We start from the raw sequence: 25,790 nt of genomic DNA on the forward strand, positions 1-25,790 counted from the left end.
GCTGTCATCATTATTGATAAATGAAATCAAACGAAACCTTAAGAAAAAGCACAAATTTATCGTATATATATTATTTGGTTTTACCTTGCAGGTTACACGTTTCGCTCAATAAATTAGTAAAACTCTTGAAATATGTTTCGCCTTATTTTTTGGTTTTTAGATTCTTGGTTTTGCGTGTCCCCAAGCGTTTGGGTACTCGTTCTAGTTCAACTTTGCTGACCCAATTAGTCTTCTGCAGCATTCGGTGTTTAGTGTATCCTCGATACAGTATGTATGTCTTAGTCTGCTTTTTTGCGAATATTCTAAAATTTGCACTTGGCTGCAGATACTTTCACACCTTGACTATTTTTATAACCCCTCCAGAGTTACTGTACTTTTCTCACACTTGTTTTGATGTTTTACGAGTAGCTTAAATTGAAATCATTATGCAAAATCAAACCTGCTTCGGCTAAAACTCATAAACAGTTCGCCTCCTTTGCCAACGACGACGCACTCAGCTGGACGCACGATTGCTTACTCCCGTAATGCTACGATATTATTACTTATAAAATACTCGCGATAAAGTAGATATTTGTATAAAAATATAGTTTGTCTTGTACGCATAATTCTTTCTTGAAATTAATACTTTTTTCTTGCGGAGTTTCTCATTGTTTCTTGCTTGCTCGGTCCATTGTTCTATTCTCTGCCTTCATCCAGTTTGAAATAACTAATAAAATAGTAATGATCTGGGTCTAAAAATAGGTGTACACAAGTAAGTTTTTACAATAAACAGACGCAATAAACAATCAGGAACTTCAGAGGGTTTCCACTTCTGGTTTATTTTTGTTTCTTTTAATTTCCAAATATAAACTAAAACATATTTGAGATTGTAAGCGGATACATCTCTAAAAATAAGTTCGAAACTACTTTAAAGCCACGATCCTAGCGCCGGGGGTAACCTGGTTTTACCTCGAAGTCAGCCGAAATATACTTATAACTACCGTCAGCCGGGGTGAAATTGTGCTACCCAACCCGTGACCTGTTAGCCATCTCTTCCGGGTCAGAAGGCTAGTCTTTCTTGATTAGGTATCCGAGGAAACTTATTCAAGAACGTTTGGTCATGTGATCGCCATGAGATGGCTGACAAACAATGGGTTTGTATGGCATAATCTCACCGCCACTGGCACAATCTCACTCCGGCTCACGGTACTTCCAAATTAATCAACTAATCACATGTACGCATCCCCTGCAAAGATATCACAAAGTTGTATGCATCGCGAATCTGCTCGCTTATTTTTTCTTTCGTTACAATGAGGGTCTGAAAGAATGATCTTAGAATTCATTCCCTGCATTAAAGCAGTACGCGGCCGTCATTTACGTTCATTTTCAATTTGGCTCCCGTAGCAGCAGTTTATGAAAATGAAAACTGTACGTGGACGGTGGAAGCGGAATCCTTTATTCATTTCCGATTCGACTCTTGTAGCGGTAGCAAATTGTTCCGACAGTGGAAAATAGAATATGGTGCTACAAGTAACAGAAGCGTCAGAAGTTAGCAGCAGAAAAACTTGTTGAAACGTTGCGACAATACAATCTCAGTTGGTGTCGATGTGAATCAGATGTCGTAGTAGCCTTAAGTAAATGTTAGTTACATAAAACCGTCATTTTTGTTCCAACTGCCAACCGGAGTTGTTTGTTCTACGGTTCTTAACAATTTACAAGAGGTTATGGGCCCACACACAGTGAAATCAAGTTTCAAGTTTTTTTTTCAAAGGAATATGACTATGATCACTCCAATGACAACTTCCCAATCGGACGGAGAAGACCGATGGACCGATCAGGATGTCTAGTTTACCAAGTCTGCCGTCAATACCATTCCTACTAGGCTGCGAGAACTGACTTACGTGAAAGTTTGAGGTCTAGACGTTCTTGGAACATGGATAAAGAAGAATAAAGAAGGAACACTGGCGGTTGTGCATGCGTTAAAGAATCAGAAAGCCAAATCGTGAATTACATAAATGTGAGAGATGCTACTTTTGCGAAGGACGCGTGATCAAAGTTAAAATTAGTGCTCAAAGACATTGGTTTGACCCAGAAAGTCGGTCTGTTGACATCCCTTACTACCAGTGACTCCATGGAAACATTCGTTTACAATATCGTACATAAGGGATCAGCAGCTGCGAGCAATTGGTTTTACAATCAGCGAACTCTTCTACTTTCCGGATTGCCTGAAAAATACCGACGAATGATTATGACACTTGAAAATTCCGGAGATATCATAAAACCACACAGCTGCAGGAAACTCAACTACCTGCGCCGGAAGTTGCTTACGCAAGTAACAGGCCGCGGAAGAAACCAGTCAAGACAAATGAAGAACCTTATCCGTCATCCAGCAAAGGACTGTTCTTCAAACCTGCCAAAAAGGGTAATGCGGGGTATATTGTGTTGTTGGCGTCCGAGAAAGACAGTAACGACTGGTACTTTGATTCAGGTACTTAAAATCATTTCATAAGTTGGAGTGGTTCTTGAAAAACTCGTCGAGAAGTAGTCGTTGTCGCCATCAGAGAAACAATGAAGGAAATACCAAACAGAAGCATGTAATTGAAAGCGAAATGCTATCCAGATGATCTTATAGTACTGCTTGATGTCCAGGTTAACTTTCGACAAATTTACTTGCAGTGAGCCAGATTGTCAAACGTGGCCATACCTATACATTCAGCAGGGATGGTGTTAAAATTATCAATCCGGATGGTGGAATAATGATTACTGGTGATAGGAAGCGTGACCTGTTCAAGGTGCATCGGGTACAGTCATTGAAAGCCTTGTCGTGTTCGTCTCAAGACTCTTCAGTCAAGAAATGCGCGGAAGTATGGCAAAAGAGGCTAGGTCATTTAACACTGACAGTCTGCAAAAGATGAAAGATGGTTTAGTTTGCAGAATCGAATATTACACGTCGTTCAGAAAAAGCGAAAAATGCAAGATACGTATTATAGGTAAGCAAACACGTTTACCTTTTAGCAGGTCCGGATCACAAGTCTCAGGTCAGTTGGAGATTGTCTACTCGAATATATGCAGACCCAGGGAAGAAAAAGGGGTCCCGACCGGTCTAAGCTTTGCAGAAGATGTGGAGGTGCAGGCCATGTAGCGAGAGGTTACCAGAAGTCTCCCAAGTGTTTTGTATGTACCGACAAAGGGAACGATAAACACACCACGGGAGACCCTAAGTGCCCTGCAAGCAACTTGGTTACTTAACCTCAGGCGTAAGGGTGGTTCAATTGAACCTGAACCACTGCTTTGTGGTACAGCAGCTATAGCAAGCAGCCAGATCGAACGAGGAGTACGAAGTCGCCAAAATGAACGGAATATTCTACTGCAGTTGCTATGCTCCGCCGCGTTATCAATAGAACTGACGGGTCGAACGCCATCGGTTATCACAGGTGACTTTACGCTTAGGCTGTCGAATGGGGAAGTAGCCGTGGGGCGGCCAGCAACAGATAGAGCCATTACTCCAACCATTCGCGGCTGGAAGACATCGCACTTTGTTGCCGATGTATTTGAAAAAGCATTCAGAGAAGAACATCAGGGTGGGGAGTTCCACCCGAGTGTTGAGTATCCAATTGCTATACTATCGAGGGCGTGTGACGCCACCATGCCTAGGACTAGGCAACATAGAAACGGAAGGCGGAGAATACAGCGTGTGCGTACCGATATCGCATTCGCATCTGCGAGATCCACGCACAAGAGCGCAATTAAAGCAAGCAAACAAGCCTGCTTTGACAGGCTATGCGCTAGTGGCAAAACGAATCCGGTAACGCCTACAGGTCCGTAATGACAGAGAAGAGTCGGCGCCGGCCGAAAAATCACCAGCGATGTTAGCGCGGATTATTATGGTACTATTTCTACCCCACGATTCAAGTCCCTGGCCACCGGTTGTCAAACCACCATAAACTGTGAGTGACGGCAGTCGGGCAGAGGTTAAGGAGGTGGTAAGGGTTACGAATGAGGAACTCTTAGATATCGCTAATTCTATGGGGATGAGAAAGGCTCCGGAACTAGACGGAATCCACAACCTCGCCATTGCACAGTGGTTTAAAAGTCGATTTTGACGCGCTAAATTGATAAATCCACGTACGTTGAATATACAATTATGACGTCTTCAGCAAAAATGGTGGGTAATACCTCCTGCATCTTTTGGTGCTATGAGATTTGTGAATAATCTCCCCAAAAGTGAGATGAAAAATTTATTTTTTTGCTCCATCGAGATACAGAGTTGGTGTCTTCGGTAAAGTTACAGGTATAACCAATACGACCAATTTTGCCGAAGACAAAAAATTCGTATCTGTTACTCAAATTCACTTGGAGAATTTTTATTGAAAATAGACCTGTCAAAACACATTTTTCAATGAAACATATTTTTTTTCTATTTTCTAGGCCTTCACTATGTTCTACAAAGTTGTTAGTAGCATCAATATACACAACTGTCTGGAAGGTACTATATTCGTATTGTTTGAAAAACTATGAGTTATGGGCAATTTTTTTTTTTTCCGCCATACTTCAAATTACTGTATCTTTCTTAGGGGCAGGTAGATGCAGATTCGGTAGTAAGCATATGAAAGTACAACAATAGAACTTTCAAACGCTGGTGGTTTCGCTAGTCCACGACTTTCTGCTGATGAGTTGTGTTCATAACAAAAAACCTCGTTTTTACCCTCTTTAATGATTTACCAGGTAAAATACTAATGTTGCAAACCAACATACCACGCAATAAGTTCGCATCTATGGTGACCATCCTACCAAGCGTGGTTCAAGTATTTCCGAACAAGTAAATTGCATATGCTTGTTTTTGGTTCACCTCGAAGGTTCTTATTCAAAAACAATGAAAGTGCTATTATAACACTAAGTTGATAACTGTAGAACAAGCAAAGTTACCATGAACCTCTAACACAGTGGTTCCCAACCGGGGGTCCACGGCCGGCAAGGGAGCCTCGATGCTCATCTAGGGGGGCTGCGAAATTGTTGGTAAATTTGATAGGCAATCAAAATTTCTTTCTAGGTGTCTTTGTGAAAGCGGATTTTCAATTATTCTGCCTATTAAGACTAAGACGTGAAACAAATTAGACTTGCAGGACGATATGAGACTAAAAAACACAGACTCGTATTGCAAACTTGTATCTAAAATTTTTTGGGGGGCCGCAATGCTCTCTGTGCTTTGCAAAGGCGGCCGCGGAGCTTTTTGTGTTTAGCCAAAGGGGCCGCGGACCAATAAAGATTGGGAACCACTTCTCTAACATATTCTGAGCCTCTTCAGAAACAATAATTTACTGTTGTGCAACCAAGCATCTGCTGGTAAGTTTGTACCCGCGATATTATCTACCAACAAGCGTCCACAATGTATTATGCATGGGTTGGCCGTAATCATCCATTTCAATGTTTCAATCCGGTAGCTTTCGAAGAGGCTCAGGAAGTAACGAACAAGAATTGGGAAAGGTACATGAATTTACCTTAGAAATGTGTCAAGTTATTTTCAAAACTTTAATTCAACAGATATCGAGAATACAATACTCGCTATTGGATAAACTGGCTGCTTGCTTCATCAGACCCCGTAGTAACGTCCATTCGCGGATGGCCGAAAATCACGAGAAGCTATTACTTGATGATGTTATGATGCTAGTACGAATGTGTCGAAACCGACAACTGCATGGTGGTCGACGATAATAATTAATAGTTACTACTGAATGCAATAGTATTAAAAAAATGAATACCACCAAACAAAATTCAACAAGAATAACACTTAAATTGTAATTGATGATAGTGGTTTTAAATTTGCTATTATCCTGCTTGCAATTTCCGTTCTTTGTTTGTTCTACAGTTATCAACTTAGTATTAGGTTCATTGTTTTTGATTGAGAACATTCGAGGTGAACCAAAAACAAGCATATGCAATTTACATGTTCTGAAATACTTGAAGCACACTTGGTAGGATGGTCACCATAGATACGAACTTATTGCGTGGTATCTTGGTTTACAATATTAGTATTTTACCTGGTTAAATCATTAAAGAGGGTAAAAACGAGGTTTTTTGTTATGAACACAACTCATCAGCAGAAAGTCGTGGACTAGCGAAACCACCAGCGTTTGAAAGTTCTATTGTTATACTTTCATATGCTTACTACCGAATATGCATCTACCTGCCCCTAAGAAAGATACAGTAATTTGAAATATGGCGAAAAAAAATAAAAAATAGCCCATAACTCATAGTTTTTTAAACAATACGAATATAGTACCTTCCAGACAGTTGTGTATACTGATGCTACTAACAACTTTGTAGAACATAGTGAAGGCCTAGAAAATAGAAAAAAATATGTTTCATTGAAAAATATGTTTTGACAAGTCTATTTTCAATAAAAACTCTCTAAGTCAATTTGAGTAACAGATACGAATTTTTTGTCTTCGGAAAAGTTGGTCGTAGTGGTTATACCTATAACTTTACTGAAGACACCAACTCTGTATCTCGATGGAGCAAAAAAATAAATTTTTCATCTCACTTTTGGGGAGATTATTCACAAATCTCATAGCACCAAAAGATGCAGGAGGTATTACCCACCATTTTTGGTGAAGACGTCATAATTGTATATCCAACGTACGTGGAGTTATCAATTTAGCGCGTTAAAATCGACTTTTAAACCACTGTGCATTGAGATGACCATAAGATAAGATGACCCGGTTAGTTTAGAGTAGCCATGCAGAAATGCTTAAATGACTGTCTCTCCCCGGATAAGTGGAAGCGATTAGTATTGCTGCCGAAGGCCAGGAAACCCAGCTGACCCGTCGGCATATAAATCAATATGTGTATAGCAGACAATGGGCTAGGTGGAAATAGAGGGAGAAATTGGCAACAAGGCCGAATGTTTGTGCGCGCTTTTATCTCCACGTAATTTCTTCTTTTAAAGTGTTTTGCGAAAAAATATATAGTGAAATCTACTAAAATTACTAGTGTTGGTGTTCCAAACAACAGAACTATCGGAATATGCAGTCTTTGAAGGATTTAGTGCAAGATAAGTGATATTATATTTTTAGATTTTTGTTTTCTGTTTGAGTTGTTTGTGTTGACATACTATATACTCAATCAATTGTTTTTTGACATGTAGGCGGCGCTGCATTTTTTTGCTTTGATCATCGACGTGTAGAGGTAGATTCATATAGATCTGTTTTGTATGTATTTTCAGTTGAGAGTAGAGGGAAAATAAACGAATTTTTTACTAGGGGGTCTTATTTGACAATAGACAATAGATTTAGACTGTCCAAATAAGCACTGACGACGGCACTATGTAAGTGTTGAAATACGTATATGCAAGTGAAAAGTGAAAAGCGATAGAATTAAATAGTGAAAGTGAATAAAAAGTGTAAAGTGTAGTGAAGATTTTCTATCAAGACGCTCGAACAGAAGTGAATGAGTTCTGTATTGTATGGTTGTTACGTTATTTATTTTTAAGACCACTGAACATTGTGCTACTGACTGTTTTGGTATTAAGAAAGGAAGCTCACTCTCTACCCGTTTGAGTTGTTATGGAAAAGCTACAAAAAACGCATCACTCCGAAGACCATTGCAGCAGTAGCTGGAGAATAAGCGGATTTTTTTTTGCTTCACATATTAGTAAGCGGATTATGTTCTTGCAAAGTTATGAATATCCGATAAAGGTATTCTGCCACACTGTAAATCCCGAGTCTGCCAGGCGAATGAAGCAACTTGGAGCAGTTAGTGGTACGAGCAAATTAGCGATTTAAAGTCAATAGTGTCCGACGATGACAACAATAGTAGCACAGAGAACCCAGTAGCATTCATTCTTGAAATCTTTATTCAGACACTGAGATCGATTTATTAGCAGGGGAAAAAATGTACTAAGCGATGACAGTTTTTTGATGACATCCGAGAGCATCCATCTATGACAGTAGTGGTATTGGCAAAATAAAGACAGCCGACAGATAAAATATATTGCGACTATAACGTTGCCGTCTAGTTCCCCATACATGATTTTTTTTTGCTGTTCACCTTATTCCCATGTCGACGATAGCATGTATGGTTGTATTTAACATTCGGTATGCGATACACCCATCCTTCAGTGCACAGCCGCTTTATTGCCGAGTTTGCTTTTCTAAACTAAGGCTATCGGTAAGGTGCCGAGCAGTCCTTACGCTTCTTCTTCCCACAGCCTTTTTTAACAGCCGTCATACGACATCCATCATAGGCAAATAAAAAAATGGAGGAAAAATGTCTCCGATGGATTCAGGCTGTTACCAAAACGTGCTGTTTGTGTAGTGCGGACACGAACGTCTGTATAAAAAACAGCTTTTTCTCTTTCCTACATTCGCAATTCCGAAAACATCCTCCAAATAATGCCAAATCGACACACGGAGTACATTTTTCGTTTCCTTTTGTGATGCTCTGCTACCAATACGATCTCAATGTGACTACCGAACTTCCAACGCGGATAGGTATCACGAACAAACAGCAACAGAAAACATATCCTTAGAAGACAGTAAACAAAAGACTGTACCACTGGTATGCCTGCTTATTAGGCATCAGTTGACACACAACCCAAAACCAAAATCCGACCTTCCCCCACAATACAAACTAGTTCGTACCTAATCTGCTCAGTGGGATTTGAATAGAGATCAAGTATCAAAATTTTACAAAACTTTTACCAGAACCCGAAAGCTCTGATAATAAAACCGATCAGAAAGTGACTGTTTAAAATAACTCCCCATCGTTAGAACTTGAGAAAAAAAGATACCACTATAGAAGCCTACTTCCGCATTACAATCTCAATAGAAAATAAAAACTAAAAAACATTCCATTGCAAGATTTCTTTTTTTTTTTTTGTTCTGTTTGTTGTACAAAAGCTGAACGGCACTATAATTTTTCTGCAGTTACTGCTGATCTATATTCTATGCTTACGTGTTGCTTCAGTAGCATAGCGGTGTTGTTAGCGTTTTTAATTTTGTTTGATTCTAGTGTGTAAGTTTTTATTCGGTTTAACTTTTCAGAACGTTTCATGCGGTTTTTCCACCCCTAGCTCTATCCAACAAAATTAATTCGAACCAAATAAAGAAGCTTGTAGTGTAGTTGTAATTCCGCTTTGTTCAGTTTCTCTTCTTTGTGGGACCACTAATAATATAATTCCTTCCAGTTATACGAAATATGTGATAGCTTTCTATACTACGTTATATTGTTGAAAGTTCATACGTTTTTGTTGTAGTAATCATTTGAACATCGCTTTGGTAAGTTTGTTTTGTTGTTGTAATGTCTGCAACTTTTGGAGTAACATTTGAGTTTTGTTTTTTTTTGTGTTTGTTTGCATTTGTTTTGACTATTGTTTCAACAGTTATTAGTTTTCTTTTCTTTTTCCTTATTAGTTTGTACTTTGAATTCTTATATATTTTTCTCTGCTGTATGCGATAATGTCATTTTCTGCTTCTAGCTGTCTAGTTAGGAGAATCAATATTTGTTTTTTATAGGTAGACATAGTATTCTTTGAATGCAAGGTAGCCTATTTCGGTTCCGTTTCCGGAGAGATTTTCCCTTCTACAACAATCGGCGGTTTCGACAAATTTCGTTCGAGCGAGCTGTTCAACTTTCTGTTTACCAAAACTCTGTTCCAATCACTCAACAAATGTTTTAATGCAAAATTTTCACCCGCTTCATCTACTCTAGGTTTTTTTCCTGTTAAAACTTTAATTCATATATTTAAGTCATCGTAATACTTCTTTTTAATATATAGTTTTGTTAGCTTAAACATCTGTTTCACTGGATTCATAATACTCAGTACAAAATATATATTCTTACGGATATAATCTACCACATCGGATGTTTTTTTCGTTCGAAAAAATAAAATATTACACTTTCTCCAATTGTATATCGTCGTATATCTGCGACTAGTTTGCGCTTTTTTTTCTTGGTAAAAATATTATCTGTCATTTACATTATTGATTTCGTATATTCATTCTTTACTTTTCAGTTTTATTCTGGCATTTTATTTTTTTATATTAATTTTAAGCTTTGCTAAAACTCACACCGCAGTTTTGTTGCGTTCTTCGATCGCCATGAAGTTTATTGCTGTTTTGTAAAGCTGCCTCCGCGAACGCCAGATTCGAGCTAATTTTGAACCCCTGGCGATGGAAGGAGAAGTCTCAAGTCAGCCCGCAGATTGCACGTATACTCAGACGTGAACAGACGACTCCGTATCTGTTCCGATAGCACAATGTTCGATATTTCGTTTCAACCAAGTTGAATTTCGGTACTTTTTTAGTATACAAGATTACTCTCGGAAGCTCCGCCAGTTGGGGGAAATTCAGAGTTTTGAACAACGGAAAAAAAGCATGGACTTTGAGTAAAGTGATTACGATGTTCTCCCACTAATATTAATACCGATAGATTTGCGAATCACAGCGTATCGATGCTGATTTTGTATTTAAGGCTTCTTCTTCTGGCGGAAGTTAGTTTAGTTCGTATTTGTATAGAATAAACCGATGCAATTGAGCATTGCTTTAACCTATTTACTCTATTGTGTGTGCTGTTGGACTGACAGGAAAAATAAACATCTCGACTTACCTTCAGCGATCGATCCTATCTTCATCTAATTCGGTCGGCATTACAAATTACGTGAGCAGCTTTCTACGCACAAGAAAGACTAACATCCACTTTACCAAAAGTCCTTGTACGAGGCTCAGGAAGCTGTCACCGGTGCGCCCTGCATATTGGTGGCCATCAGCGAGGAAGCAAGGGCGGAATTGTTGCTGCTGCTGTTGTTGGCGTTGTTGGAGTTATTCGTACCGGACCCGGACTGGGCCGACATTTCCGACTTTACGCGACGAGCGATGTGCGAGCGAGTGTGCTTGCGGAGGTGATCTTTCCGATAAAAACCTACAAACAATCGCAGAAAGTAAGTAAGTGGAGCTTAACCCAATTTTAAAAGACATTTACCTTTACCACACTCTATGCAAACGTGCTTTTTCTCGCCGGTATGAATGACGATGTGCAAAGTGAGCTGCTCTTTGCGTTTGAAAGATTTCAAACATATCTGAAAGACGAAACGAAAGAAATTAATGGAAAATAGTAACTCAACCCCTAGTTTGGTTTGTGCCAACTCACACTGCAAATGTGTGGCCGATCCGGGATGTGCGATAGTTTGTGCCGGGTTAGATGATCCTTGCGTTTCAGTGCCGCGTGGCAAATGTCACACACGAAACGACGTTCCACGGCGTGCGATATGACGTGCTGCTCGATCAGACCACGCTCTGGGTATGCCATTTGACACTCCGGACAGCAAAACAGAGGTGAACCGTCCAGGGCTTTTGTCTCCCGGATCTGGCCGGGCTTCGGGCGGGGTTTTTTCTCCTTCGGTGGTTTGCGTTTCTTCTCCTTCTTTTGGCGTTTGGACTTGCCAGTGGTAGTCGTTGTTCCACCGGCCGTAGTTGTAGTTCCAGTGTTGCCATTTGTGCTGGTACTATTTCCGTTTGCAGTGGTAGCAGCCGAAGTAGCGCTACCGTTGACAAGTCCGTTGATGACGTTCTGTTGATTAACAGTCTGCGTTGAGTTATTCGGAGCATTGTTACTGATGATGGGAAGCTGATTCAAGTTTCCATACACATGATTTGTGTCCTGATGATTACTGGCATGGTGCTGTGTTAGATGTTGATGGTTCAATCCCAAACTTGCGGCCGCCGCACTGACGGCAACGTTTCCCAATGCTAAATTTAGGTTTGATCCATTCTTCAGATTCAATAAGTCTTTCTGTACGCTAAACGCATTCGTCTCGACGCCAATCAACCCGCTCAACGGTCCCGGCGAAGTCAGTCCGGAGCCAACACCATTGGACTCCTTCTTGATTGACTCCGAATACTTGAGAAAATGCTGTATTGAGATTGGCAAGGTGGCAGACAGGAGATGCGATGAATAGTCCACCGTGTTTGTAGGATTAGCCAACGTTTGCCACGATTGGTTAACGTTCTGCAAGATTTGCTGGTTAATCATTTCGTCCCGATCGATTTTTATGGCGCTCTTCAACTTGTTCTGATCGTTTTGCATACTGTTCACAAAGCCGTGGTCATTTTGTGGCTGACTGTACGGCAAAGAGATGTTCTGACCATAGGACATAGCTGTGTTAACCACTGGAATAGTAAATTGAGAAGACATTCAACATTTTGGGGTATTTCTTGATTTTCTAAGCTTTTCATCATAATGCTATTTATCGAATAATGTTCTCTAATATAAAGTAAAAAATATAGATAGTTCAATAAAGCTATAGCTGCCCGCATAGGGACATCTAGATCGTCATCGGGGATATGAACGCTCAGATCGGTAGAGAAGACCTATACAAGCCGATGATCGGCCTGCACATCCTGCACGCTGTGACGTACGACAACGATGACTAGCAGTTCGAAGTACCTTCTTTCCCCGAAAAGACATCCTCAAAACCACCTGGACCATCGTACAGCAAACCGAGTTGACCATGTTCTCATCGACGGCTGATTCTTCTCAGACATTGCAAACATACTCACCAATAGCGGTGCGAATATTGACTCGGACCACTACCTAGTTGCGGTATATTTGCGCTCAAAACTGTCGACCGTATACCACGATACCACGCGCGCCATCGCCGAACCTCGTGGCTCAACATCAAGCAGCTCCGGGACCCTCATACTTCGGAGGAATGCGCACAACAGCTCGAAACGGTACTACCCACAGCGGAGGGGCTTGGCGCATCGCCTCTCGAGGACGGCTGGTGCAGCATTCGCACAGCTATTGATGAGACAGTAACAACGACACTGAGTGACAGAAACGACTGGTATGATGGGAAGTGCGTGGTTGCGGTGAATGAGAAGATCCGGACCCAGGCGATATACCTGGGCAGGTCCACGAGAGAGAACATGGCCAATTACAAACGGGCCTGAAATGACATGACCACAATTCTCAGACGAAAGAAGCGCCAGCAAGAGGATCGTGAATATGAGGAACTGGACCAGGTGTACCGTCCCAGTGATACGTGGAAGTTCTATGAGATGGTAAACCAGTCTCGCATAGGCTATGTGCCGCAAGCCGACATGTGCAACGACGCGGCTCGTGGACCAGTACCAAACGGGCTTCATGGGAACCCGTACCACCACGGACCAGATCTTCTCAATCCGACAGATCTTACAGCCCACACATCACATCTTCATCGACTTCACGGCGTCCTACGATACAGTCGATCGAGAACAGCTATGGCAGATCATGCACAGAGGCAGATCATTCGGGCGAGAGGCTCCAAGGAGAAGAACATCAGCCTCCCAACTCAAGTTTCTGTAGACGGTGATGAGCTTGAGGTGGCCGACGAGTTCGTGTTTTTGGGGTCACTGGTGACCGCTGGCAATAACACTAGCATAGAGATCCAGAGACGCATCCAGGCTGGAAATCGTGCCTACTTTTCAATTCCGGAAGACACTTCGATCGAGTCGAGTGAGACGACGCACGGAGTTGACACTTTACAAAAACCTGATAAGACCTGTAGAGCTCTTGGAGTTTTCGAACGGAAGATGCTGCGGACTATCAACGGTGGAGTACAGACAGACGATGAAGAATGGCGAAGGCGCATGAACCATCAGCTGCAAACGCTGCTTGGAGAAAACCTTTTTGCACACCTGGCGTAAGTCGATAAGTTGCGGTGAGCCGGTCACATCAAAAGGATGCCGGACGACAATCCTGTGAAATTTCTTCTCTTCGGCAACCCTACCGTCACCAGAAATGAAGTTGCGCAGTGTTCACGATGGCTCGGCCAGATCTGAGGAGAGTTGCGGGTAATAAGACACCTGGAAACTGGCGAAATACAGCCCAATCCCGAGCAACATGGCGACAACTTCCCGATACGGCACGAGCCACCACGGCTCCGTCTGATTAGTAAGATAAGTAATATTACGATAGACTATGTTGTGACAATCAATATGCCTATGTCAATAACTTTTATCTAACACTAAAAATATAACACTGAAAATATAGAAACATTTGCTTGATTTTTCAAGTTATGCACAAATTTGTGTTTCATCTGTATTGGAGCCCTTCCTTTCAGAAGGACGAGGAGTCTCGAACCATAATGTAAATCTTTTCCGACCCCAAAAATAAAATTCAAAGTGGTTGAAATGCATGAGCTATTATTTATAACTTCCACATACCGAATTTAATGATGATCGGATCGGATCAGCGGTTTTAGAATCATTGAAATTAAACTGCTAGTTGTAACATGGACACAACCGGTTGGCGTGGGCAATGTTATCATCCGACGATAGCTAATTGAAAAGATGCGATGCTAAAGGGTGTCCACAATGAAATTGTCACACCATGAAATTGCTCTAACTTTTTAACCGTTGGGTAGAATTTAATGAAAATTTGGGTGGATTTAGTTCATAGTGCATTATTTACATCCTGCAAGTTTTAAAGTCCTGTGATCAAAACTCCCGGAAATGGAGTCGAAAGAACAGCTCGTGCGTAATAAAATCTTGCGCATTCATCACGAGAACAAGGATCTCTCGCATCGTTCCATCGCTAAAACGTTGGGAATCGCGAATTCCACGGTGTCGCGAGTGATTAAGCGGTTCGAGGAACGATTGACCACCGATCGGAAGCCCAGAAGTGAAGGAAAAAGTATTCCGTACAACACCAAAAATCACAACCGCGTAGTTGGGGCCTTCAACCGAAACCCGAACGCCTCCGTTCGGGATGTGGCTGAGAAGCTGCACCTAAGCCGAAGTTTTGTCCAGAAGCCCAAAACTAAGGCTGGGCTTCGAACGTTCAAGGTACAAAAGGCCCCTAATCGCGACGAGAAGCAGAACAAGTCCGCCAAAACCCGTGCCAGGAAGTTGTACCTCAACATGCTGACGAAAGTTGAATGCTGCATCATGGACGACGAAACATATGAGAAGGCCGACTTCAAACAGATCCCCGGCAACCTGTTCTTCACGGCCAAGGATAAGTTCAGCGTTCCGGAGCATATCCGCACTCAGAAGATGTTCAAATTTGCGAAGGCAATTAGTGGTTTGGGAAGCCATCTGCACGTGCGGGAAGCGGAGTGCACCTTTCGTGACCCAGGACACGATGAACGGACAGGTGTACATGAAAGAGTGCCTCCAGAAGCGGCTGCTTCCTCTCCTGAAGGCTCACAACGTCCCAACAATCTTCTGGCCGGATTTGGCCTCATGCCACTACTCCAAGGACGTGTTGAAGTGGTATGCGGACAGTAAGGTCAATTTCGTGCCGAAAATGTTCAACCCTCCCAACACTCCGGAGCTCCGCCCCATCGAAAAGTACTGGGCGATTATGAAGCAGCACCTTCTTAAACAACGTAAGGTAGTGAAGACAGTCGAGGAACTGAAGAAAGTACATGCAAAAAACGGTTGATTCACAGGTTGTGCACAATCTTATGGCCGGGGTTAAGGCCAAGGTGCGGGCATTTGCGTATGGACTGTAAATAAAAAACGAGTAAAATGAAGTTTAATAGTTATTTTTCACTCTCTGAAAATTTGATGGCAATCGGATGAAAACTCGAATTTTGCGAATCAATTTTGTGTGTGGCAATTTCATCGTGGACACCCTTTATCATTGGCGCGTAAACCATCCTTTGGCGGAATAGATGATGCGGCTCAAAACAGCGTCTGAACTCCACGTCAGCAGCAGCTAGTCAACGTTCTGTTGTCAGCGTGGGACCCTAAACAGAACTGACACGATGGTCCCCTGGCGAAACAAGGGGTTGGGGAAGGCCCAACAAACCGCCCCGAAAAACACCAAACGTTGCAAATATCGAAGAAGTAAATACAAATCGGAGCAATCGACACAGACCTAGGCGACGAAATAAAGACTACTTTTGGAAACTCGGTACACTGAACTGCAGATGTGGATCCGCCCACGGCTATGACAGGTTCATGTATGTTGAACCTAATCCACGCAACTTCGGAATTGGATCACTGCAGGAACTCTGCTGGTCGCGACAGAATATATGAAAAAGCGGACGTGAGGCTACTTTTCACCAGAGCTGTGGCACCACAAACGAGCTGATCTCATAGTGCTGAGTAGGATGCGCCAACGCGTGATCAGGGGGAAGCCGATCAGTTCGAGGATGTGTAAGTTGAGTTTATTATCGTGCAAGCCCACACGAAGGAACACCCGATGACGAGATGACGAGAAAGAAGCGCTCTATGCGCAGCTGGAGTAGGTGTACCTGTTCAAAAAGGGAGTTCATCGGTGTTGGAGGTGTAAACCTAGCAAGCGACGAATAATCATTTTAATGTCATAGAATAAATTTTAATAAACGTTCATTCTTAGTTTGTCCATCGTCAAGTTAAGACGTATTTCCATTTAGTAGTAAATCCGATCTACGGCCACCACTCTCAAGTACAATAATCGGCGATATGAATAGTCAGGTAAGACGGAAGGCAATGTACCCAATGTGAAGACCGGTGATCGAACTGGACAGCATGCACGCTGATGATAACTGCCAACGATGTGTGAGCTTCGCAGCCTCCCGCGGTATATTACTCAGATGTATCTTCTTCCCCTGCGAAGACATCCACAAAGCCACCTGAAGATCACCTGATTTACAAGTGGAAAATCAAACTGACCACGTTCTAATCGGCGGGAAATTCATTCCTGATATTACCAACGTTCGCACCTATCACATATTCAGACCATTACCTCGTTGCAGCATGCGCTCAAAAATCTCGACAGTGCGCAACACGCGTCGAAGTCACCTGTCTCGACCAAACATTGAGCAAGTAGAGCTGCACAGGAGTACGCGCAGCAGCTGGAAGTAGCCCTACCGACAGAAAAGCTAAAATGGCTGAAGGCACATTCGAGATCAAACATGTAGCGCTACCGACTCGCACGTAACAGGCGAAACTCGGTCTTCCGGAAGAGAAAGAGGAACTGTATTGTGCAAATGACACACGAAAGCTCTCTCTCCTAAACAGTTCCCGCAAAGGCTACGTGCCGCAAGCCGACATGTGTAGGGACGGTAAACTGCTCACGATCAAGTGTGGGATTATTAAAAGGTGGAATCATTAGCAGCAATGTAGCAGAGGACGACGATGAAGTAGCATCTCGGTGTACATGCGAATGACGACAGAATTCTAGCCCCTGACCCACATGAGGAGCTGACCATCCTCCCAGCGTGCTGTTGAAACACGTGACGAAGCACTGACTAAGACACTACACTCGGTTATTGCCAAGATTTGTCAGGAGAAGGTAGTACCGGTAAGTGCGCCATCTACAAAAAAAGATAACATGCTGGATGGCGGCAACTACCGTGGAATCACGCAGCTTAACGCCGCCTACACGATACTCTCTCAAGTTTTATGTCGTCCACTATTACCATTTGCGAGGAAGTTCGTGGGGCAATCTTAGGCGGTATTCATGAGTGCCCGCGCTACTACAGACCGTATAACGTGTCCACCAGTGCTGATAAATGTCATTTTCCCCAGCAAAATTCTTCGAAAATTACAGCCAATCATTTTCAATTTTCACTTCCAATGATCGCAGCACTCATTCAGATACACTAGATTTTCGTCCTAGTAACGTGCTGTTATACTCAGATGAAATAGATCGCGCGCATCGTTCACGGTTACGGAATAAAATTTAACGACAAATCCAACCAAATGATCTTCACTTCAAAGCGAAAAGGAAAAACAAACCGTCCACTCAACCAAAATGAACCTCACCGAAACACTTTTTCACTGACACTGACCGATGCCTTGACAATCTTCGTTAACTTATAAACTGATTTTGTTGTCTTGCTTCCATCGCATTGGCCCTGACGACTCTGTTGATATTGGTTGGGTTTTTAGTTGCGAAAGTGAAGGAGGGAAATATTTTTGCTTTTGTTTTCACACATAAATTGACAATTGCATATGAGAATTCGCGTGGGTGCGAACAGCCCTTAAAATCTCTTTTTTTGTGTCAGGGCCAATGAAATATAATGAGGCGTTTTGACAGTTCACATCCATGCAAAAAGCGGGAAGGGAGAACTCTGAAAGGATTGTAAAAAAAAAGTTTATGGATGCTTTTTTTCACTTTCACTCAAGAGTGTCAACAAATATCAACCCTAACACGATACTCTCTCAAGTTTTATGTCGTCCACTATTACCGTTTGCGAGAAAGTTCGTGGGGCAATCTTAGGCGGTATTCATGAGTGCCCGCGCTACTACAGACCAGGTCCTGCAGAAATGCCGTGAATATAACGTGCCCACACATCATCTGTTCATCGACTTTAAATCGGCGTACGACACAATCAATAAAGTTCAGCTATGGCAGATTATGCATGAATTGGACTGGCCATAAACGTTTCGAAGACTAAGTACATGAGAGGAAGAGGTTCCAGAGAAGACACTACCAACCTCCCACCACGAATTTAGATTAGCGGTGATGACACTTTGACCTGGAGCTGACTGTAAGTATACAAATTTTCATGCCGATCGATTCAGTAATCTCCAAGCCTGTGTGGACCGGACAGGGAGTTCTGTCTCTATTTTCTCGATTATATATAGACTCGATTATGTACATTATATACGGACTAAAGCTGAAGAAATGTCATAAGAGAACGTCCATGAAATACGTAGCTTCTGGAGGAAGGGCAGGGGCTGACTGATAAAGTCTTGCAACTCATGCGGAAAATTTTAAAGATCTATGCAAAGGAGAGAAGGTCGAAAACAGTGTTTTTTGCGCTGCGTAATCAATGGTCAATCCCTGATTGATTCGAAGAAAAAAATAAAACTTTGAAGGAAAAAAAACTAACATAAAATGAAAATTAAAAAAAAGGAAAAAAGAGTCGTCGCACATAGGAGTACGTAGAACAAAAACCTGGCCTAAATTATTTTAATGAGTCTTCAGATAGTGAATGTGTCTTAACGAGGTTTCATCCCTATTCTTTATCATTCTTCATCATTTATTTATTTATCATCAGACCGACATCGGTCTCCATAAATGCTGGGTGAGGAAAAGCTCACTTGAGGTGGTTGCAAGGACCTTCCTCAAATGTGCACAAAAACCTCACCATCTTTTAGTATACAACATATAATAAAAACTAAAAAATAACAATACATCAGAATGATTAAAACAAACTATTGGAAAGTAATCTACGGCGATACACGAATGAAGATTCATTAAAATTGAACAATTCGCTGAACTCGTTGAATTGGCGAATCATAGATGTGATTGGAGAGTTTGCAGCGTACTGTGTTGATTGGAATCCCACCTGTAGCATAGCTCTGGGTCGTAGCGTTCTGGATGGTGCATAGAACCCGATTTCTTCTAAAAGGTCAGGAGCATCAAATTCAGCAGTTACCAACTTGCACACAAATACGGCTTGTGACACTCGACGGCGTTGATCCAGAGTTTTTATGCCCAACAGGCGGCAGCGGTCTTCGTAAGGAAGCAAGTTCAGTGGATCATTCCAAGCAAGATTCCGCAAAGCATACCGAACGAATTTGCGTTGGACACTTTCTAGTCTGTTTATCCAAACTGCTTGATATGGCCACCAAACAATACATAGGTTTCATCTCTATTAAGCTCTATATTCAGACAGAAAAACTTATTATTAACAAGATTTCATCAAAATCTAAACACCTAGCAGTGATATATTAAATTTCCTCTACTACTATTCTGAAATTCTAAAAAAGTACAAATACAATAAGAGCTTGTTCTGGTGAATACTTTTTTGTCTATAATTGATTCTGCTCTTCTCTTAAATCACTCGCTTTAAAAGGATCGTCTGATATGATCTTAATAATGTTGTAAACCGCAGTGCTGCCAGTAGATCATGAGTCATGGGAACTGCGTAACTCAACTCATCCAATGTTACAATTTCTCTTAGCATTTGCGTTCTGCGTCTCTTGCTTTGATCACTGCCACCAATCCTTTGCTTGGGCGACATGAATGAGAAGCTTCCGACCAACTTTACAACATTATGGTTGAGCTATACCAATCTTGTCATATTTCGGAGCTGTCAACTCAGTTGACATCTTAAGACCGAGTGCTTCTTGAAGAAAGTATGGGTTTTTTTGTAAGACTTTTACCACTCGATCATTGTTTTGATCTTTCGTGGTAACATATGAGGCTTTCTTTGAATTTCTCCTCCAGAAGCAAGAACTTTTTATTAATTAAATGTGCATAGCATTGCGCAATCAACCCGAATAGGGTGTTTCTCGGCAAGTTATCACAAAATCTGAAGAAACTAATCAAATTTTTACAATCGATGTATGACAAAGGCATGACTAGCGCATTCATTCAATAAAAAAAAGTACGGCAAATCTGAATGTTCCAAATTCGCATTGATCGCAATTACGAATGGGTGAGCATGGGGCAGATTTTCTTTCTGGTACTTATTGAGAAACACATAAGCTTTCCAATGGTGGGTGAATTTTTGCTGGGACTTGCTGGGAATCCAAACAAAAATCCTTTTTTGTATAAAATTTGTTGATAAAAAAAACTGAAAAACACGTGTACGGCAATGCCTTGTTTTGAAGAAGTTTTTTCAACCCATACAACACATTACCGACATAAATTTACTTAACAAACCTTTGTTGTTACCGCCCATATTAAATTTACGCTCAAGTATCACTTTAAAATTGTAATAACATGTGTGGAAGTTAATAGCTTTCGTACAACAATTTGTGATTTATTCATGGGCTCTAACTAATATCAAGGTTATGGTAGTTACTGTCGCTTTTTAACAACTCAGATAATTTCGAAATGGCCTGCATACACTGTAGTAAGTATCAAAATGCAAAAAGGAACAATAGCACGAGGAACACTTGAATTTTTGTTTTCGTATTTTGGCCAGGTTTTTGACTAAAATACTCTTATGTGCATCGTTCAGTATAGACCTGCTTAAGTATACGAATTTGTTAGTGTTGAGGTAAATATTCACAAAACGCTGTTTTGTTTGCAATGCTTTGTTTTTGGAGTTGGACAAATATTCAATTGAACACTTATTATATGTTTTGAACTCATTCCTGAATACATTTTTCATTCGTGATCTGGTATCGGAAGAAGCTGCTAAACCTAATCGACCAAAAATGGTAAAAAGTGATTAAAAATCGAAGCAACGAGATGCGATTCGCATGCTCTCTTAAATGGCCTCATTCGAAACTTTAAATTGCATTCTATACGACTTAGAGAATTGACGCATTTTACAATTTTTTATGACACGTAAAATGGCTTTATATATAACCTGATATTGCGTTTTATAGGATTTAAGTTTTGTACGATAAAAACAAATTTAATTTTGCATTTTATGTAATTTCAAACCTGACATGGACATTTGAGCGACCTAAAATTAACATCCTTATACGACTTCTGGTTTGCTGGGGACCTTATTTCAGTCACGTTTTCCGTTCTAGGCCACGAGTCCATGTCAGTATGTATGTATCAGTTTTCAAAAAAAAACACAATTTTTGGTGTAAATACTCAAAATTTAAAATATTACATTTTGGTCTCTAGATTGGCCACTATCATATTCAAACGAGGTTTAAACGTTTTAGGACGGTTTTCTTTGTTATATTTGCAACTCGAAAAAGTCGTTTTTTACGCGGGCCCATACAAATTTGGAACGCATCCCCCGCGTAAAAAACGACCTTATTGTACATTTTTTTTTATATTCCCCTTCAATTTTTAACATTTTTGAAGAGGGAGGGGTTGGAGGGGTGACATAAAATGAAAATAAAATATATATCGACCTAAATGTGTTTTCTGACATTAGGGGCGTTAGTTCAAAGTAGAATTCTTCTTATTTATTTAGAAAAAAAGCTTTTAAGCAGTTTCAGCTTTATAAACACATGTTTCTTGACTTTGAAGCATACAGCAATGACGTTAAAAAAATTCATAATAATAGTATTTCTACCAGTATATGTTGTTATACTAGTCATTATTTTTTAAGTATGTTATATAAATAAAAAAAATGTAAAATATTAAGGTGAAAACTTGATTTAAATATATTTACAGAATCATGTTTATATAAAATCGTATGTATGTTTATTTGTACCACCAATTTAATGATTTAAGCTGTGAATTTTCAGCAGGTATAGCTACGCTGTCAATTGCCAAACATCATTATTTAGCGCTCTGGGTTGCCGTTGAAAATGTACATTTGAGCCGACAGAACAAAATGTTGTTAAGACCATTTTTCGAAAATTAGTTTTTTACATGAGCTCCCAGATGGCTTCTGGCTACTGGCCCAACAAGCCAGTCGTCGTAGGTTCGAGTCTCCGCTCGGGACACTGTTAGTGTCAGTGGGATCGTAGCGCTTTACTTTCTTTACTAGTTTTTTACAAAGGCCGCATCTATTCGAAAAGCTGAGGTTAGGAAACAAGAAAAAATTCAAAAAATCGAACTTTGAAACTGAATTTTGTTTAAAGGAATTCGTTGAACAGATTTTTTTTCAGAAATTTTTCGAAACATGCTTCTCCTGAAAAATTATTATTATTTTTGAAGGCACGGCACGGTAAACTAATGAATCGATTTCATTCAAATTTTGCGCACTTCTTTGAAAGAAAAATCAATTACTCGAGATTTAACAAACAACAATCTGTTTGTATTATGTTTTTCCATTGCTTTTTCGAGTTCGTGTCACGCAGATAAGATCTCAAGTAATCATGCTCGAAAATAAACCTTTTGGGTGCATTTGGGATTGAATTTCAAATTAGACTTCTTAATATATGAGTTTTACTTTAACATCGAATTACAGTTATATAACAATGTAAGTATAACTATATCAAAAATAATAAACAACTTTTTTATGAGGACTGTTGTATGAGGACGGTTATCGCCTAAAAATCAGTATTGGTTAAACAAGTATCAAAACTGAGTAATAGATATGTTTCGCTCATGTTTTGGCTGGCGTTGTCGCGGTTTCTGTTGTTACGCAAGAATAGTAATAAAATTTAATAATTATTCGTTCACAACACAGTTATATTTTGGGCTATTCGCTCATAATGACTGGGACGCTTATTCCATATTGCAATACTAGAGCATCATTTTTAAACCAATTGAAAGATGTCAGAATTTATACTTGTAAATATCACTAAAGTTTACTTGTATAAATATTAATTCGCTCTTCCAAAGATAATAATTCTACTAACTGAACAAAAACCTGTCCTCTCCTCATTAGTGTGAAATTCCACTCATGAACGTTAACACCACCATTCCCAAACTATTCATTGTCATTGACACCCACCACCCACCCACCGAAGCGACTGTGCAGCAGTTAGACACGACGTCGTTTAAAACCGTGAAAAAAAAAACATCCCGAAACTCATGCAGCTTACATGCAAAACACACACGCCTGATGCCGCTCGCCTAGAATTCTTTTCTTCGAAGAATCCCAGACGGTAGCATCCTTTGCCAACTCACTTGAGGTAGAATTCTGATTGAAATGATTTCCGTTGGATCCGTGGTACCGATTCAAATCCTGTTGGCTAATGGTGGTGGTTCCCGGAGCGCCAGCCGCTCCCCCTCCTCCTCCGGTGGCAGCACCTACAAGGCCGCCAGGTCCGGCGCCATTTCCTGCCGTCGCGTTCGTACTGGTGAACGCTCCATCGTTACTGCCGAATTTGGCCGCAAACTGGTGGATTCCGGAAAATGGCCCCCCAAACGCAGAGAAATTCATCCTGGTTGTTTCGTGAGTTGCACACAAGATGATTCAACAGGACCCACTTGAGAAAATAAGGAACACGGAAAAGACGATTGATGACACGGCACTGATTGTGGTTGCTAACGCATAGTTCGTATACTCCTTCGGGCACTGAATCTTCCGCGGCACAATTCCGTGGGAAAACACCGAAAAACTGTGAGGGAACGAATCCGAAATTAAATACACGACAAAAATTTTGCGACCGATTAAGGAGAAAAACTTAAATTTTGATTGACATTTTTCAACCCAGCCTCGGACAGCCAGACAGACAGAGAATAGAGAGAAGGGTGAAAAAGCTTTTCCAGCCAGAAACTGCACCAAAACTGAACGAGTGGAAAATGCTGCCTGCTGTGCGCGAGTGTGTGGGTGCAATGCCTGTGCAGGACGACAACGACGGTGCCTCATATCGAAGCGAATTCTTGGCACCCACCCCCGCAGGCAACCGTCTTCGCTGTTCCGATGGTCGATGCTGTCGTGGTGGGAGTATTTGTATCCTGCGTGCCAGACGCTCCCTCCGCACGGCGTCGCTGGGAAAATAAGGGCTGGTGAGTGTGTTTTGTCTGACGCTGAATTTTCCTTGACGCTGCTGCGTATGGCAAAACAAGCGACCTACTTTCGTTCAATTTGTTTCGTTAAGTATGCACGGTGCTTGTGGGATTGGTATTAATACGATGCAAGGATACGGAGTACATTTTAAATGTAACGTTACACCCTGTTCAGTTTTCAATCAGTTATTCTAATGTTTATGAGTTTTTTTCTTATTTTCTTTTTTCAATAATACTCGAATCACTCAAGAATCTGGAATTCATTGTACAGCAGAGCCTTTAATAGTTTCGTTTATGGCTTCTTGTTCAGAAGTAAAAATTACAATTAAAATATAGATGGTGTACTCAAACGTTTCCAGCATAAATTTGTTGTTCCAGAAGAAACGGAAAGCTGACATGTTCCCTAGAAAGTATTAAAATAGTAGTATTTTCATCGTTTTAACAGTAAACTAGTAAAAGGTTGAGTTGAAGATCGACGTAAAAACGCATTGAAGCAATTACTAGCTTGCTTTTTCTCGCATCATCAGTATCAATTGTTATAACATCGTTTCAAAATGTATATAATCTTCGATCATCGTCTTGATCGAGAGAGCTGTTGAATTACGGTGAAGAAACACTAGCTAGAGCCGGGCACTGGATCATTGCCAAGATTTGGGAGGAAAAACGAAAAGTGGATGGAAGGTATTGTGTGTCCCACCTACAAAAAGGGCGACAAACTGGGGTTCTACAATCGCAATCGCTGAACGCCGCCTACAAGGTACTCTACCGTCGACTATCACCATTTTTGAAGCAGTTCGTGGGACACTACCAGGGTTCATGGGTGCCCGCGCCTCTACGGATCGGATATTCGTCGTTTGGTAAATAATGCATAAATTCGTGCCCACACATCATCTATTCATCGATTTCAAATCGGCATACGACTCAATCGATTGAGACCAGGACCAGCTATGACAAATTATGTACGACAACGGATTTCCGGACAAACTAACGCGGTTGGTCAAAGCGACGATGGATCGATTGCGTGTATAATGCGGGTATCGGTGGTACTCTTGAGTCCCTTCGAAACACGAAGAGGTTTAAGGCAAGGTGATAGTCTCCCGTGTCTACTGTGTAATGTTGCCCTAGAAAGTGTGATAAGAAGGTCCTCGGAGATCGCTTCGATCGAGTAGAAACGCTCGCCGCACCAAGTTAACCATCTACAAGACGCTGACCAGCCGGTAGTCCTCTACAGGCATGAGACATGGAAAATGCTTGTGGGGGACCAACGCGCCCTTGCGGTCTTAGAGCAGAAGGTGTTGCGAACCATCAAAGATGACTAATACAAGATACCTGACTCTTACAGTATGCGGCGCACACGATTGTCGCTGCACGTGAACGAAAGTCGAACTAATTTGTATACCGGTAATTTAATGATGACGGCAAGGTGGCGAAAGGTGAGGCATTTTTTATTCTATATCTTTGTATGGTCCTGCCATCTGATCTTTAATATCGTTGCACGTGTGGCCATACAATTTTCAATACCTTTATACGGTGCTGCCATCTAGTTTCCATTTTCATATGGCGGA

At 41.2% G+C, this 25,790-nt stretch overlaps 1 protein-coding gene across 1 annotated transcript; it reads right to left on the minus strand.

Annotated features, from left to right (window-relative positions):
• Positions 1-38: 38 nt before the first annotated feature.
• On the minus strand, positions 39-24,060 carry LOC129731366 (zinc finger and BTB domain-containing protein 18.2-like). Its single transcript, XM_055691279.1, has 4 exons — positions 23,401-24,060; positions 11,125-12,143; positions 10,957-11,053; positions 39-10,896 (listed from the first exon to the last, which is right to left on the minus strand). The coding sequence occupies exons 1-4, from the start codon at positions 23,654-23,656 to the stop codon at positions 10,700-10,702; spliced, it is 1,569 nt and encodes a 522-aa protein (XP_055547254.1). The 5' UTR covers positions 23,657-24,060; the 3' UTR covers positions 39-10,699.
• Between the last annotated feature and the right edge of the window lie 1,730 nt (positions 24,061-25,790).

Source organism: Wyeomyia smithii, chromosome 3 (genome assembly GCF_029784165.1).
Source record: "Wyeomyia smithii strain HCP4-BCI-WySm-NY-G18 chromosome 3, ASM2978416v1, whole genome shotgun sequence".
Classification (NCBI taxonomy): Eukaryota; Metazoa; Arthropoda; class Insecta; order Diptera; family Culicidae; genus Wyeomyia; species Wyeomyia smithii.